Here is an 18903-nt window from a genome sequence, read left to right as displayed (position 1 = left end):
ATTATTTTAAGGATCATTTTACGACGCTGTATCAGCATCTCAGGTTATTTAGCGTCTGAATGATATGAAGGTGATAATGCCGGTGAAATGAATCCGGGGTCCAGCACCGAAAATTACTCAGCACTTGATCATATTGGGTTGAGGGAAAACTTAAGAAAAATCTCAACCTGATAACTTGCCTCGATCAGGATTCGAACCCGGGCCAATTGGTTTCGTGGTTAGACGCGCTAACCGTTACTCCACAGGTGTGGACTGTATATTGTGATAAACGCATGCTTATAATTTGTAATCACAAATACTTTCAACATAAAAATCGTTTGATAGTTAACTAAATATTCTAATGCACTGTTGTAGCCCCACCACTTGTTCCAGACATAACACTCGAGAGGTCCAGGACACATTAATAGGGAAACTGACCATTTCCATGTAATAGGAATATCTTATGCGAAGTTTTACCGTTAGATGTCAGAAGCGTTCCATGCGGCACAACATGTTGTAGAGCTATATTATGCCAAATGTTACAGTTAATTATGTTCTCCCGCTTGCTGGTTTTCTGTGCGTATGAAAATTATATTTATAATTATTTTGTATAATCTAGCATAACTTAATTTAATTCAATATTTTCTTACCTCATAATTAATTTAATTTAATTTACAATAAATAATAGCTTAAACTTGTAAAATACTAAACGATTTCCCTTAAGAGATGGATGGGAAACTCTGCAATATGCAGAATATAGGTACGAGTAAATTGAATATTCAAAAACCTAAACGAGAACTTTGAGAACGAGGTGCACGAATAAAAAAAATAATAAATAAAGACATAGAAACTTTGTCGAAGGTGAATATTAAATCTTTAATCATTAGTATGGTAAATACCGTATGCTAAAAACAGGACATGCAGCCACCAATGTGTTTTTTTATAGGGAACGGACTATCGAGATTGAATTCCTCGTATTTTTTTCTCTAGTTGCAGAAAGATCAAATGCATTGTTTGATAAGATCATATAATATGATCGCAGTAGTATCACGATTATATCTGTGTTTTGTAGGTTAAGGACATGCAGTTTTCAATACTATATAGGATGATTTTGAAGTAAACACATAGATTTAATAATTAATTAGTCTACAGCACATTAAAAACATTATTCACGAAATGGATTTCACTATGGATCGTCCTGGATAATAAACATCCAAATTAGTCGAGCGTTTACTGCAGGCGTAAACCTCGGAGAAGTACTGAATATAATCTAAGCTAACATAACTTGATGTTGCATATGTTTTTATCAATTTTTATTTTCTTACTTCCAAAATGAAACTGTAGCCAGCAATTCCTTACTTGAAGCAGTTATTTTTGTTTATTTGCTAGCACTTTCGAAGCGCAATTTAATTAGTTAAATTTTTAAGGTTTAAAGCATATATTCAGAATATTTCGGGACCTGAATGAAGACAAAAGGCTTTCCCTGGTTTTTACATATAGGAACACAACAAAAGTTTGGCATTTTGAGTTGTTTTTAAGAGTATTTAATGTACTAATATACTACGTAAATCCTCAATGTTTATATACCGGAAAACAAATGCACACGCAAAGCGCATCCCTCAAAGTACACGCGCGCTATCTGTTGGTGCTAGTTCAGGATATCCCTATTCGTCTTAGACCTTTGGAGTGTTATGTTGATAATTAGTAAGGCTGGGCGCACACTTATCTAGGAAAACTGCTTTAAGTAGGAACGTTTTCGCTTAAAGCGTAAACGTTTTTGCTGTAACCGAAAACAATTTTGTTTTACCAAAAAACATTTTGCTTAACAAGTTTTTATATTGTATTTGAGCATTTTTGCAGGAAACAAAAACGTTTGTTTTTCTGAGAACATTAGTGCCATGGCATACTAGAAGCAGAAACAGAAATCGCAATGGCGATGGAGGATGCTTGTCGTGTTCGGGCAGGGCTCGGGCCTTAAAGAAACTAATATATTCGCTTATTTATGTACTGAGTAAAAAAGAATAATACTAAGGATTTAATGCGTGCACGATTAGACGTTCACCCGGCACCTATCCACACCAGTAGACTATCGATACCTATGCTAAGTTATTGTTTAGTTCGACTTAGTGTTAGTAATGGCATTTGTATCGTCTCTACTGTCATAGACACAGAACATTGATTATTTATTTGTTTTACCTGAGAGACTGGTAGATTACTATTTCTCATACTCTTTCCTACTGGAGTGATATCTCTATCAGCAGCTGTACCTGACCCCTGCGGCCCCTGGCCTCTGCTTTATCTGCCAGTCTGCTGACAGTAACAAAATAAATAATTTCAAGTAGCTCATTTTGTTTCTAAACCCACTGCTTTGATTCTGTATATCTCCGTGTCTTTTCAAGGTAATCTCGTGTTTCGGGTCGGACTCGGGTGATAATTATAAGGTAATCTCGGGTCGGGTTCAGATTGGGCCTAAGAATTTCGAGTCGTGCAGATCTCTATAATCTACAGTGCAAATAACTCATAGGACTTATTCAAACGATAGCAGGTATTTATAATATTGTAAAACCTAATGAATTTATATACTTCCATGAAAAGAACTTCAGGAAAACTGTATGTCAGCTAGGCTGTAACAATCTCACGCCAAAACAAGCCACATCGACAGGACACCTGCATATTCCATGCGCATGCGCACAACAAAATGTTTTGCCTTCAAACAATGGTCAGTGTTTGTGCTACGAACAATTCCAGCTCTGCTCAAATTTGCTGTAACGTGCTGTACAGCGTTTTTCCTTTTTGCTCAATCGTTCTTAATCGGGCTGTACAGCATTTTTGCTCTTTGCTCAATCATTTTTAAAGTTACGTAAACATGCTGTACTACAGTGTACAGCGTTTTTGTAATCGTGATAGATAAGTGTGCGGCATTCCTATATTAATCATTGAAAAAACATGTTCAAGCATGTTTAAGCAAAATCGTTTTTACTTAAAGCAGTTTTGCTAGATAGGCTTAAGTTTGCGCCTAGTCTAATTAGTAACAAGTGGAAGTTACAACAGTGCACTAGATTATGCAGTTCACTCAGTTCAGTATCGAACGTTTTTTTATGTTGAAGGTATTTGTGAATCCAAACTAAACCCACGTGTTTCTAACTTTATACATCTCAGAAGCTAGTGAAACAAAATACAATTTAGGTCTTCTTTAGTGAAGCTATTCTGGAGAATTACAAATTAAACGTTATGCAACTTCAATTCACTGAGTGAGAAAATTGATGTATTTTCCGGTACAGAAAAGTTATACAGAAGCCAGATTAATTATATAAAAAAATTATATATACAATTCATATCACATCATAATGTTTTATTTTCTTCTGGAATAACACAATTTTTCCTTCATTTGGTCCTACAAATTTATTATCGATTTATTAAATCTCTGATTTTTTTTGTCAATATTGATTCACTTTTGGTAGCATCTTTTTTCTATTTTTTCAGTTCTTTTATTTCTGTTAACTTGTTGCATATTTCTATTGGAAATTCAAAAGTATTCTCACCATTAGTGAACTGCCACAAGGGACAAAGGGTACGGTACTAAAGCATATAAATGTTTACAAGTTCATTTAACAATAGATTTTGTTCTGACAAATGAAACTCCCACAAATTCAGAGCTCCAAATATACTGTTAGATTAGTATAAATATACCTAGTTTGAGAGAGAGAGATAAATGTTACGAAAAAGTAAAGAAAAATGACATTGTTTCTTCGAATATAGGTGATGCTTTAGTCGAGCAACTGATCCTTCAATGCAGCTAAGGCTGCAATCAGAATAAGAGGTGTAGGTAATCAAAGCCTCTTAAATAATACAGAAAAAGTTACAATCAGAAAATACATGTAGGTAATCAAAACCTCTTAAACAATGCGGCTAAGGTTACAATCGGAATAATCAATGTATGTAATTCAAACCTCTTAAACAATGCAGCTAAGGTTACAATCGGAATAATAGATGTAGATAATCCAAGCCTCTTAAATAATGCTGCTAAGGTTATAATAGATGTAGATGTAGATAATCCAATCCTCTTAAACAATGCAGCTAAGGTTACAATCGGAATAATAGATGTAGATAATCCAAGCCTCTTAAACAATGCTGCTAAGGTTATAATAGATGGAGATGTAGATAATCCAATCCTCTTAAATAATGCAGCTAAGGTTACAATCGGAATAATAGATGTAGATAATCCAAGCCTCTTAAACAATGCTGCTAAGGTTATAATAGATGTAGATGTAGATAATCCAATCCTCTTAAACAATGCAGCTAAGGTTACAATCGGAATAATAGATGTAGATAATCCAAGCCTCTTAAACAATGCTGCTAAGGTTATAATAGATGTAGATGTAGATAATCCAATCCTCTTAAATAATGCAGCTATGGTTACAATCGAAATAATAGGTGTAGGTAATCCAAGCCTCTTAAACAATGCTGCTAAGGTTATAATAGATGTAGATGTAGATAATCCAATCCTCTTAAACAATGCAATTAAGGTTACAACCGGAATAATAGATGTAGGTATTCCAAGCATCTTAAACACATTTTTCATGACGAGAGTAGCGGTACCTCTTGCCCCAACCAGAAGTCCGATTACTTTAAGCTCAAGTATACTGCTACTCAAATATATTACCAATACTTATAAGTCAAGTTGTTCATTTATATTTATGTGAAGAAGTTGCTTTGATAGGTACCTAGTTGTGTACTTTCCTATAAGTCATAGGTAATAAGTAAATAAAAATAAATGAATATTTTTAAACATTTTAGAACTGCATGAGAGATACGAACTTCTGTGGAATATACGGCACAAAATTACTTCAGTAAACACAAAAGGGGGAATTCTTTCAAAAACATGTTACTGAAATTTAAAGAACAAGGTTTCCAAAACATTAATGTAGAGGTGGTTCGCGAAAAGGTGAAAGTACTTAAACAAGATTACCTCAAGGAATACAAACATTATGCACTGAGAATCATACAATATTCAGCGCACATTTTTTTACATCTGGAACATGGTTTAAAGTTTAGAGACTTCGTGGGATCACAATCATGGCGTCAAGTTTAGAGACATCAAATACTTGACTCCTATAGGCTAAACTATTTCAGTTTCCACAAGGCCTATTACAAGCTGTTAGAATGCTAAAGACACTTACTTGTTGCCATGGTTTGGACGGGAATACTCAAAGGGTGAGCAGCGCTCCATCCAAAGGCAGTGTAGAGGAATACCTTCACTGTGTACTGTGTGTGCGGTTTCAGGTCTTTAAAGGCTGCGGCTGTGGCGGTGGTATTCCCTTGTGTAATGGTCTTGGAGTCGTTGTGCCTAAGTAACTGGTACCGGTATCCGTACAAGTACCCGTTGAGGCGACTGCAGTTGTGGGGAGGCTCCCACTGCACAGTGAAGCTGGTGTTGGTCTTCTGAACAGTTGCTGAGCTGGAGTCGGGAGGAACTCCAGGCTCTGGAGTATGAATCAGTTAAGTTCGTTATTGCAAAGGCATAGCATGATTTAAATGTTCTGGAATCGAAGGGATTCATGAGAGAGGGGAGGGGAGGGGAGGGGAGAGGGGGAGGGGGAGAGAGAGAGAGAGCGCTGACCACACGAAAGCGAAAGTTGTATATGGTCTGTCCAAAACTACTTCCGACCTGACAAATGGCGCCTTTAGCATGTTACCATGGCAACCATTCAAATCAACCAATCACAAGAGACGCGCAACCATGGTAACGGGACGGTGTTGCCGTGTCTATGTTTACAAGTTGCACGTGCAAACCACGGCCTAGTGGTGAATACAGTGCCCGGAATGACTTTGAATTGGCTGGTTAGCGCGTGCTTTGTGTGAATTAAAAATATTATTTAGTTGTATTATTGTTTTAGTGTATCGATAATTATTGTGTTTAAATTATATTACACGTATTATCTTCGTTGTTATTGGTGGAGTGTGTGACTAGTGTACGTTTTCTAGTTTCTGCGAGATTTTCTGAACAGGTTACTTGTGCAATGTCGGAAGGAAGGAAATACAGGCGGAGAACAAAGAATGTTGGACAAGGTGCCCCGTTAAAGAGTCAAGCGCGAGAGATGGTGTGTAATGTAAGAGAGTGTTTTGAGAGGAAAAAAGATAATGCCGGGCCTCTTTTATCTTTGGCGCAAGTCGTAATGAGAACTGCTCCTTGTGTTAAAATTAATAAGAACACTGTTAACGATATTGGAAAAGAAAAAGGCCATGTAGATTTTTAATCATAAACATTTTTACAGTTAACAATTTTTTCAACGCCTTTCTAACAATATTACATTGAAGAATACCGGCACTCATAAAAGTAAAGGCTTCGTATTAAATTTAAACCTGTTTTTACAGTTTACAGTCCTTTCGACGCTTTTCTAACGGTATTACATTGACTGCTGCTGCTGCTACTACTGTTACTACTGTTTATAACAATAGACTAATAAAAATAATAATGTACACCAATTTTAATGCCTAGTGTTAACAAATTGGTTAGAAATATATGTGTTCATATCAGTCATTCATTACTGCACTCTATCGGGAGCGCGCTCGCTTACACAAAACATGGGCAACATGACAACACTGCTCCTCCTTCTCTATTTTTTTATTGGGTTATTTTACGACGCTGTATCAACATCTAGGTTATTTAGCGTCTGAATGAAATGAAGGTGATAATGCCGGTGAAATGAGTCCGGGGTCCAGCACCGAAAGATACCCAGCATTTACTCGTATTGGGTTGAGGAAAAAACCCCGGAAAAATCCTCAACCAGGTAACTTGCCCCGACCGGGATTCGAACCCGGGCCACCTGGTTTCGCAGCCAGACGCGCTGACCGTTACTCCACAGGTGTGGACTCCCCCTTCTCTATAAGCCGTCAAGTCGGAAGTAGTTTTGGTCAAGGTATAGTTTTCTAACATGTAAAATGGTATTCATTTGGCGACAACGTTAAACATGCTTCTGCAAGTTAAAATAGGTTATTAGGTCTTTATTGCTCTGTGATCTCATGAGAATAATGACCTGCTTTTCTTAAATGCAACAACCGTCTTCTTCGGCTTAAAGTAACAATAGCGCAATAAATAAATGTATAATAATCTGTGTTGGAGCTTAAAAATCTAGTTCATAACAGATTTTTATTCAATGCGAGAAGAGAACACTTATTCTCTTAATGAAATCCATGCCTAAGGTTGCCTCTTTTAATTACATATAACCTGAGAATGAGGCGACAATACTATTTTCACATTATACACTTAAACAGTAAATTTTTTAGCTTAATCTCCAAGACACCAGAAGAGATTTGTAATTAACCTCTCATGGTTAGATTTCGTCCCTGCATTATTATTATCCTTAGGGACCATATTCTGGCCCAGAGCGTACGGAGATAAGTTTAGTTGTTCACAGACTACTGTATATCGATGTAACGTCATGTTTGGCGCGTGCTTCAGGTACCATCAGGGAACACTTGCATCATGTTCGAGCTACAGTTGACGTTCTGTTCATGACTAAAAACTAGACCTCGTAGGTTATCCACAATGCATTACAGTGATAAAAGACTGATACTATGATGATTCTTCCTACAATTTAAAATATTTATTATTTTATTTAATTAACTTATTTTTACTGGTAGAGTTAAGGCCGTAAGACCATCTCTTCCACTCAACCAGTAGAAAAATACATAAGAAATATAAATAATAACTATGTAGGAAAGAATGGAGTAGTAGTAGTCGTGGTGGTGGTGGTAGTGGTGGTGGTGGTGGTAGTGGTAGTGGTGGTGGTGGAGCAGCAGCAGCAGTAGCAGTAGTAGTAGTAGTAGTAGTAGTAGTAGTAATTACGGAGTTACAACACATTTTCGAAACGCGTCATTGTGAATGGAGCGCTAGGCATGTTTGTTGCCATAACTGTCGATAGTCGCTATTTATTAAGCTGTTACCTCTTGTGTAAAATACATCACGAACACGAGAAGAGTTCCTATAACGCATTCTGGATGCGAGGCAACAATAACGAACAAACATGTGAAGCTGCAAAATGCTACACGTGGGGTTCATACCTGTGCGAATTGTTGCCTTGAGATTCAGGGAGGCATTTTCGAAAATGTGATTTAAATCCATCATAATGAAAGAGACGGATACACAAACAATCAATCAATCCATCCATCCATCCATGTATCTAATTTATTTTTTGTTAATGAAACCCTGAAATAAAAGTTTTTTTCTGCCGTTTTCAAATTACAGTAACTCCGTAATTATGAATGTGATTCCATTAATTTATTTACGTTTTTTGTTCCAAATAACTTCAGGAATCACCTCCATAAACCGGGGGAGAACTTCGTGAATCACCCTGTATAAAAGTGAAAAAAAAAAAAATATATATATATATATATATATATATATCTGTGTGTGTGTGTGTGTGTGTGCGTGTGCGTGCGTACGTGTGTTTGTATATGTGTGTGTACGTTCTTTACACAAATCTACACTCTTTGACTGATATTTACCAAAGTTTACACATTAAGCCCTCACAACCAGGAGAAAAACATACACTAAATTAAAATTGGACAAATGGATGTTAAATTATTTTTAAAAATTTATAGGCCTAAATACGATCAAGCATGTATATTATTAAAATATCCTCTTCTACAGTCAATTGTCGTTTATTTATGTTGTATCCAAGATCGACTTTCATGGCGCCTTGGGGGGGGGGGGAAAGACACAAAATTAAGTAACATGGTTGATACATTATAAAAACCAAAATCTATAAAATTCATGCAATGCGAAGCTATTAGCACAGTCTAGTATATACAGTCACGAAGCTTGAGTTGTTGAGGGTACTAGGACCACTAGACTGTGCCGGTACTATTTCGCATTGTCTGTAATGAGGCGATAGTAGCGATCCTATAGTCCCGTCGCTCTTATTTCCGGCAGCAAATCACGTTGCAGGTCGGCTACATTTAAACGTGAGCGTCTTGTGATTCGCTCCTGATTACGTTATGCATTTCCTAAGGCTAGATAAATACTTAATATAATTGCCCACCATTTTGGCTCTTTCGTTGGCGTTCGCAGAAAGCACACGAGGACGTTGTTTGCCGCTCAATTATTTACTCAATTACAGTGCGTTTGGTTTAGTATCATAGGAGCTACGACATGATAATGTTTAACAGCGGTGTGGAAAATTTATTCCTCGTCTGGTAGCTCGGCAACGAAAGAACAAAAATGGCGAACGATACTACCTACCTAGACTTTATAGAGCTTTCACTTCCTAAGACGTAAGCAAAGAGGAGGAGTCACGCCGGGAATAACAGCGTCGCGACTATAGTGGTTAGCAACTATCTATGGATGCATGAGTACTTCGATACAGCTGTAGATAGTGAGCAGACTGTGTTTTATCAACTGAATTCTTGAATTTTTTTAAACCACAATGAATGTTATCACCGTACGATTCATTTTGAGGAAATAACTTCTCAGCCAATTGATGTGAATGAGAAATGATATATACACTCCAACAGTCACTTTCTTTCAAAGAACATTAATGTCTGTAACATTACCAGTACAGGTTTAATCATAGACGCATGGGGAACTATATCAATAATTTTTTTTAGATGGCGAGAAAAATATAAACTCTGTAAAAAAGTACAGGATAAAATTGTGACGTCTGTCATGAAATTTTCTGTTTCAATAGTTATAAACACTTACATGACGTTCATAGTGTTGAAATATTATAAATATAGAAAAAGTTATTCAAAACTGAAATGTGAGTTTGTTTCACTACTTTAAAAACGAGTAACACAAAACATGGAACTATTTCTACTGTATTTTTTTATCCAAAATAGCATTCTTCCTCACAATGATGTTATACAGGTATCCATTCTCTTCTTTGCATGGCGGAAAAAAATTGTAAACTATTCTGTATCTTTTGGTAAATACATGCATCTATCTGTGGCAGATGTAATATACATAAAAATTACAGTACGTATGTAGCCTATGTCCTCTATACAAACGTACACGCATTGACAAACATTTACCAAATTTTGCAAACTTAACCTTCAAAAGTAGGAAAAAACATAGGCTTCATTAAAACATGGACATATCAACCACGCCGGTCCACACCTGTGGAGTAACGGTTAGCGCGTCTAGCCGCGAAACCAGGTGGCCCGGGTTCGATTCCCGGTCGGGGCAAGTTACCTGCTTGAGGTTTTTTCCGGGGTTTTCCCTCAACCCAATATGAGCAAATGCTGGGTAACTTTCGGTGTTGGTCCCCGGACTCATTTCACCGGCATTATCACCTTCATCTCATTCAGACGCTAAATAACCTAAGATGTTGAAAAAGCGTCGTAAAATAACCTACTAAAATAAAAAAATCAACCACGCCTTTGCGCTTTGGTTTCATCCGCGAATCGCTGAACGCAGTAAGTATTTGGTTCAGGGATACGAGCGATAAAGGTTTTTTTTTTTTAAATAGGGGAGGGTCTTTGATACGAGAAAAGGAAAAGTTTAATTTCTTCATAACATCTCATCTGAGGACTCCTAAGGGTAGGAGGAAAATCCAAAGTTGTGTAACCGAAACACAATTTGTTATCCTGGGTTTTCTGGGGCCCATAATACCATTATGACATTGAATTATCTCTTCCCTCAGATTTCACACCTTAAGCGGGCTTATACGGATCAATGAGTGAAAAATCCTAAGTTACTCAATATAAATTAAATGTTGTATTCTGTATAGATATAATGCTAATTGTTCTTTGATATGATCGATAAAGAGGAACATTTTAGCTCAGAATGACATCCCATAGTGTTCAGATGGGATCAAGCGAATTTCTTTTGCATCGTCAGCTGTCTTTGAAGGTCAAATGAGAGCACACACGAAAATACAATTACATGAAATAGATGTCAGCACAGCCTCAGATCATCGTGGATTTTTCAGTCAAAAGAGTGCATAAGGGACCGAGGGATGTGTTGTTCAGTTTTGTTTCTAAGTGTTTAAAAATTATATATATTTTCTTTATGTAAAATGAATAATTTCGGAGTTAATAAAGAATACTACAAATTTATGTATCAACCTAATATTTTGTACGGTTAATTGGAATTTTCGGACAATTGCCTACTTGAAGAGTTCTGCAGCATCAGTCATAAATGAAATATAGTCTATGCAATAGTTCTGTAGCATCAGTCATAAATGAAATACAGTCTATGCAATGGTTTGTACCTGTCATTTCCGTAACTGCTAGAATATTAGCTTCGGGCCCCCATACCCCAGCCAGTGCGGCTACACTAACCGAGTACTGAGCGTGTGGCAGCAGCTCACGTAATTCAACACAGTTTGATTTTACTTCAATCTTGCCTTCAGAATTGCTGCAATCTTCTTTGCTGCATGCAAGAAGCTTCATACACTGAAACATAGATAAGCATGTATCGTCTGTTAGTTCAGTTGGTACAGCAACTGGATACGCGCTGGAAGGTGTGGGTTCAGTCCTGAGTTGTATCAGAATTGTCTTATTTTCAAACTTCCAGAACGGCCCCAAGGTTCACTCAGCCTCCTATCAAGTTGAGTACTAAGTTTTTCTAAAGGGTAAAAGGTGATCGGAGCGTGGTGCCGACCACACCACCTCATTCTAGTGCCGAGGTCAAGAAAGCATGGGGTTGTACCTCCATGGCCCCCATGCGCCTTCATGGCTTGTGAAAGGGAAACTTTTATTGTCTGCTGATATTCTGATATATTCGAAGAGAAATATCCCAATCAAAACTTACACAATCGTATGCCTACCCTGTCCTCTGCCGTGACTTGAACAGTTCAGGGGCCTGTTTCATGAAACCAATAAGCAATCTTCTTATAAGTAGTGTATTTTCATATATTAGATTACTAAAACTAGAAACTTGTTTCATATAAATAGGTGTGTCAAATAGTAGGACTCATTATTATTAATAGACCTATTATTTAGTAGGGTGGAAACAATGCTGTTTCAAAAAGTACGAGTACTACTAATGTACACTCCTAATTAGAAGTCCATTTCAATGAGTTAATAGACTGATACAAGTTAGCAGTAGCAGTAGCAGTAGTAGTAGAAATAGAAGTAGTAGCTTTAATTTTTCTGCAGAGTTAAGGCCATAAGGCCTTCTCTTCCATTCAAAGAATATGATATTTACGAGTAATACAGTATATTTCTTTTGAAAATAATTTTATGCTCGACCATGCCGAAATGTAGTAATTATACACCTGGTAGTAGCCCTTTAATGGACCTCATTAAAGTACGCCTATTCATTAAAGTTCAGGTTTTCAACCAATCAGAAAGCACCATTGTAGCAATATGAAAGCGCAAGTATCGATTATTCTCGGATATGCAATCGAAAGACAACTAGCGAAACGTCACGGAGACTGGAAATCCAATACTGTCGCAGAAGGTTATGTTCTGTTACTATAATTATTAGCGTTAATTGTAAATAATATTCAAATAAATTAAATTTGTCATCTCGTTTTTCAATGTCTAAATCAATTTCCAGGTTATATCAAGATTAATGTTCATTTTACTCTCTAGATTATATCAAGGTCAATGACATTTGTTCCTCGGAAAAAATCAATACTTTCACGTCTGCACACATCTCACAATTTACGAGATTGCACAAGGTCACTTCCGCTCCCCAGTCAGATAAGAATAATATGAATACTTACGAATAATTTCAAGTTAGAAATATAGTCGAGCATAAAAAGTCGTATGAAACTTGCCTATAATTGTAATTAAGATGCTCGTATGAAAATTATGAAACTCGCTTGCGCTCGTTTCATAAACATACTCGCGTCTTAATTACTACCATTATAGGCTCGTTGCATAATGTACTATTATAGAAATGCACTCCTAATCTAGTGATAAATATTATTATAAGACGTCCAAGAAATTTCGGAGTATACAAGGTGTAAACGATATAAACTACCAAAATTATATAGACAGTACATATCGGTCTACTGAACAAAATGTCTAGTGAAATTTAATTACTTCTTATAACTGCATTTTTAATGTTTTAAAGATTATAGCATGGCGAATCGTTTCATAATGTTAACTTTATGGCACAAAAGCCATCATAACAGAAATCATGACGTTTTAGTTGGCATGGTAACATTTTACGGCTCCGGTACAATAATGTGGCATATTATGCATGATTTTTACTAACGATAAAGACGGTTTATAATGCTTGTTATTTCAGGACTTCATATTCTTTCTGGAGTGATTTCGACATAATGCAAGACAACAAGATAAATGAGTATTCTTCTCTCTTATACAGAGAGACCCGAAGGCTTACACTGCAGCCTGAGGCTTATTGTGCTTACCACTCCTATTCTTAGAATGAGTAGCCGAACGACCGTGCTCTTGTACAAGTACAGCACGCTGCACCGTGAATTTAACCCGGGCTATTGTATGGATGATTATGAGTTGTGAATTAATGATAGCGAAATGAGTCCGAGGTCCAACACCGAAAATTACCCAGCAATGCTGCTTCAATGGGTTGAGAGAAAACTCCGGAAAAACCCCCAACCACGTAATTTGTCCCAATCAGGATTTGAACCCGGGCCCCCTCGTTTCATAGCCAGACGTGCTGACCACTACTCCACAGAGATTTACTATATTATAATAATAAATTCAGTATATAGAGGAGGCCATGAAATACAACAAGGAGAATAATTTATATCTATGTCACATACTCTTTGAATGTTGCTAACTGCTGAAAGTAGTAGAAGTGTAGAATTTTGTTTATGAAACAGAATTTTCCACACTGCTAACTATTACTTCTTACATTCCTAGTGGGTAAATGTAGCAAGTGATAGGTCTATACTTTTTTAAACAAGTCCTAGACCATACGATTAGAAGGCTCCTATATATTTGTTGAAATCTAGTGCTCATACCAGTTCTTCGACTGTGTATTAGACAGCGATTCGCTTGCTAGAGACTGTACAAATACCTCGAACATAAAATAAGGGAACAATTTTTCCCCTTGAAATTATTCAAGTCTGCTTCAGAGGAAACTACCTGAAAGCTAGCTTTGCATAATATACAATACGTTACTATAGGTACGTTAACAGAAAACTACAATTTCAAGTCACACAGAGTATGTGTGCACTCGATGTGGGTCTCTGGCGTCTCGTCAGCCCCCTCGAGGTGTGAGGATATAAGAGAAAAAATTGAGAGGGTGTCGGGTGGAGTTCCTGGGTAGCTCAGTCGGTAGAGCGCTGGTGCGTTCAGCCAGAGGTCCCGGGATCGATACCCGGCCCCGAAACAATTTTTCTCTTGAAATTATAAAATAAACAGTTTTTCCCCGTGAATGATTCTGAAAGTCCACAATGGCAGTCAACACTTCTCCATTTATGGTTTCAAAATACATTCGAATACTTGTTCTTTTTATTTGTCACTAATGACTGCAACCCATTGACATATATTTTGCTTAATATCTGAGACTGTGTCAGGCTTATTTGTACGTATATTTAAAACAGTAGTGAGTACTTTGTGTAATTACATTTGAACTAGAAGTTTGCAATATAAAATCACAATAAAATGCAAAATTATTAGCAGGAAATTTAGATTTTTGGAGGCAAACGGGAAGAAATTAGGAATTAAATTATTACAGTTGAAATTAATGATCAAAGCTAACTTATTGATTTCATTCAACAAAAACAATAAATTCGAATGGTATGGACAAACAAAAAGGATGACGGACAAAAGACTGGTAAAGAGAATCATGAAATTGATACCCCTTGGAGAAAGGAAAAAAGAAAATGACTTGTCACATCGATGCTGGAAATACATAATCATTGACGGAGAGGGTCAATGGGGAGAGTATGTGGAAGGAAAGACAAGAATGAGGAGAAGAGTGCAAGCAAATAATTTGTAATAATAGGCTTCGACAAAATTTGGAAGTGTTGTTAAACCGGAAATAAAGTAAATAAACAAATAACCAAATGAATTTCTCTTAAGCAGGGCCCACAGGTTGTAGTCTACCGGTGTCAAATACGGGGATTTTTATGCCCAAAATTTCTTAGGATTAGATCTACTCCAGTGGTCGTCAGCACTCGCTGAAATGTGTAAAGGGTAAGCGGTGCCATCCCGTGTGCCCCGTCGTGCAGCAGGAAGAGGTAGAGAGCATACCATTAGCACTACGAGTGCACCAAGGTGCACTGTGTATTCCGCGGGTAAGAGACGCTAGCCCCAGGGTGCTCTGTATTGACGACCGCTGATCTACTCTATTTAAAAAATGAAATAGTGTAACATAAACATTTTACTTTTGTTTTCATTTGAATATTTCGACATAGCGCGAGTGACATCAGGACGGGTTCACAGAGAAAGTACAATTGACGGCGTTTGAGACTTCTGGTTAAACTAGAGATGGCATTTGTGTGCATCTACACGGCATACCTGAGTGGAAACATTCATGTGCACTGTTCTGTGGGTTGCCTAGCCTCTAGGAGTTCTTGCCTTTCTTGCCTCACTGAAGTCAGTGGTCGACTACAGCGTTTGAGAAGCGAACTGAATTACGTAACAAATTAATGATGCATTCAGTGGCCGTTCCTCGAAGGAGGGAAGGGAGGAACGTCCTCCTCACATTTTTCTTCTTTTGAAAGTAAATATCAAATGCAATATATGCCTTGAAATTCGAGGAAGATTCGATCATTTTTAAGTTCACAGCTATAAGAAAACCTCGGTTGATCGAGTTTTAAACCACGCGCACTCATGTGCTGCTGGAAAACTGTGAGAAGGATGCGAGATTGTTTGTGTAGAGGAAAGCCAATCCATTCCTCCTTTACTTTAACACACATAGACAACAGCGCGCTAGCGGCCAGAGAAAGAAGCAGAGTTTTAAAGCGAGTAAATGAACGGAGAGGGAGGAGATCCTCCTCTGAATCAGCGCATGGGCGGGAAATAGAAACCGACTGGTCTTGCAGCAAGCTCGCTACCGCTGCCATCTAACGATGCTGCATTCAACCAAACTAGTCATCTAGGAGACACAATAAAAACAGTTGTTTTTTTAATTATAAATCAAAATATATTATTCATTGCACTTTATATAAGCTATATTCATGATTTGAAACTTACGAGGAATCTGAAAGTTGAAGTTGGATTTATATAAAACAAAGAGGAAGTAGTTCTAAGTTAGTATCGCATATATTTTTGGCCTCTGAAATTCATTTCCATTCATTGTCTACTAGACAGGACAACAGCCAAGTTGTCAGTCTTGTACAAATATTTGAAATTGAAGGTACTACAAACTACATTATTTTAACATAAAAAAAATTAATCGGCCACCGGCAGCTTTGAACAATAATGGTAATATGACTTTACAAGAACTGATATTCTTCAAAAGCATGTGATACTGAACTTGTAAAATGTACATATGGCAACACAGACCACGTGGGTGGGTGCAGTGTTCTCGCTTTCCTAACAGATTGTTTCCCATTCCCATTTCCGTAAAACGGTTCCGATTACGTGTTAGTAGCTGGTCTCTTCCAACACGTGTGATGCTGTAGTGTGCTCGAAAAATGCTGCGAGGTTGCGAATTTCCTTGTAATTGTTAATTTGCGCAATTATTCAACAATGAATGGAAGTGAAAACATATTATATTTTGGACAATTTAGGAAACTCAGTTTACAAAAACAGATTATTGCTATACAAAAGGGAAGGCCAACCCTAACACTACCTGGTCTTACATGTATGCATGTAGGCTAATTTGTAGCATGTTTCATTCAAGAATGTGTCATTTTGCGCTGTTAACTTCTTTCCTCCTCTTAAGAAATATGCAGGAGCCGCCACTGTTGCATATAGCCCTACATGGGTCATTCAACAGTTAGTGGCAACATTGTTTGTATGTGGCGCTATCAGCGGTAAATGATGCAAGTTGATAACAATGACAAAAAAGAGCAGCTGATGTGTGTTATCTGTGAGTTTGAAGACAATAATCTCATTTATAGGATTAGGACTTATCTGTAGCGCTCTAAAATGTTCAGCAAATACCAACCATGATGCTTCACTGAAATTCAAATTGCAAGAGGCAAGAATTCTCGAAAATGCCATCAGCATTACTGAAAGCTTGTGATAGAGATACTTCACCATAGCCTATGTATCGTGGCTAGGAGGGCACATGCATTTCCATGTTCGTAAAAAACGTGGAGCTGGCAGACCGTAATCGGCAAGTGAACGCTGTAAGAGTGCTGCTGGAAGAACACCGTTGTTGGTTATGATTTTGACGGAATCCTTCTCACTCATTCAGTTCCTGCCGGAAATCGTGTGAATGGTGAATAGTACAGTTAATTTCTGGAACACCATTTACAACCAGCGGTGCGCCGTAAACGTCAAATCTCCTGAATTCTCATGCTATTGTGCTACATGATGGCTGTGCCTGCAGTATACATGATTTCATAGTTTAAACCAGCCGTGGCGAAAAGGTCATGGTGCGCCGAGCCACTGTGTAAGCTGCAACGTGCATAGCACCTATGGAGGGAGGCGGACAACCGAAGGGGAAGTTATTTAGGACGTGTAACGAAGAAAGAAATGAACAAGAAAACATAGGACACATTATCACAACCTAAAATTAACTGTCTTCAGAATGCCTCTGCGACAAAGTTTCAAAATCAGGAATTATGTCACTTACTGCCAATCGTAGTTGATCACGAAGGTATTTGTCTGTCAGTCGTGATCTAAATTTGATTTTTACTATTTTCATTGTTGAAAATAATTTTTCACAAACCTAAGTTACAGCGAACATGGCTTCAACAGAGCAAGCGAAAGAACGAAGCTTCAAATATTTATTTTTTTCCAAAGATTTGAAGAGTTCAATATCTGTCAAGTCCTTACATCTAGCTTTCATTTAACGTCACATTGTAAATCTGTGAGTTTAAATTGAAAATCTAACCGCATTATTCGTACATCTGCTGTAAAACAATCGACGTACAGAGATGATAATGATGATAATAATAATAATAATAATAATAATAATAATAATAATAATAATAATAATAACAATAATAATAATAATAATAATAATAACAACACAACCTTTTACCGTTTCATCAGTAACATGTAGTAACTTATAATGCCGTTTTATGTTATACAACCGTTTTCCTAGTAATATTTGTGAACAAATCATACATTTAATATTTTCATCATATTGTAAGCAAAAAAATGCATCCTCCCATCCTACTTGAAACTTTCGTTTTTTATAGAGGTACATGGTTTCGAGAGAGATATTGCGACGATACGCCACTCGCAGGTCCGAGACAAATACAAATAGAACGGAGTTTGACTCCAGTGAGTAAGAGGGTGGGGGTTGTAGGTAGGAAGCGAGAGAAAAGCACTGCGAGCCACAATGTGCTCGTGAGTCGCATTTTCGCCGCGGCTGGTTTAAACTATTATAGCTACACGTTATACGTCATAGTTTATAGTACGTGTTTTATTTCACTTTGTACCAGGGGCGGCTCTACAATAAGAACTGCAGAACCGCCATTTAAATAGACCTGAAAAAAATTAAAATGTTAAACGTGCTTTTATGTAATCTAGTTCATTGTTTCATTTATTTTTCCAATTCATTCTCCTTCGATTCGAGATTTTATTGTCTGTAGGAGCCTTGAACTGATCGAGAATTTTAGCTGCAGTGTACTTTTCGGATCTGTGATCGGCTGGAGCTCAACGTAGGGTAGTCGGCAGCAGAAAACTGGTTTTCTTCACTGTCCCATAAGACTGCATTAGAGCTGCATCCGCAGCAGCTCACTCCGAATATACAAAAGAACCGCCAACATCCTCTTTATGACCTGCGCTAGAACACATGGGCTTCTGGGCTAATCTATATCATTACAGTTCCAGTGTGTTATAGTACTGTTGGTGGTGTGATATGATTAGTCAGTGTGTCTAAGGAAATATTTTATATTAAAAATGAATGGGATG

At 37.3% G+C, this 18903-nt stretch overlaps 1 protein-coding gene across 1 annotated transcript in view; it reads right to left on the bottom strand.

Moving 5' to 3' along the window:
• LOC138710486 (uncharacterized) overlaps positions 1–18903 on the bottom strand; it is a 157018-nt gene that overhangs the window by 24808 nt on the left and 113307 nt on the right. The window contains exons 18-19 of the mRNA XM_069841415.1: positions 11193–11376; positions 5160–5462 (exon numbers count right to left, since the gene is read on the bottom strand). Coding sequence (XP_069697516.1) covers positions 5160–5462; positions 11193–11376 — 487 coding nt within the window. The remainder of the gene's footprint in view (positions 1–5159; positions 5463–11192; positions 11377–18903) is intronic.

Source organism: Periplaneta americana, chromosome 12 (assembly GCF_040183065.1).
Source record: "Periplaneta americana isolate PAMFEO1 chromosome 12, P.americana_PAMFEO1_priV1, whole genome shotgun sequence".
Lineage (NCBI taxonomy): Eukaryota > Metazoa > Arthropoda > Insecta > Blattodea > Blattidae > Periplaneta > Periplaneta americana.
This window is presented reverse-complemented; position numbering and strand designations above follow the sequence as displayed.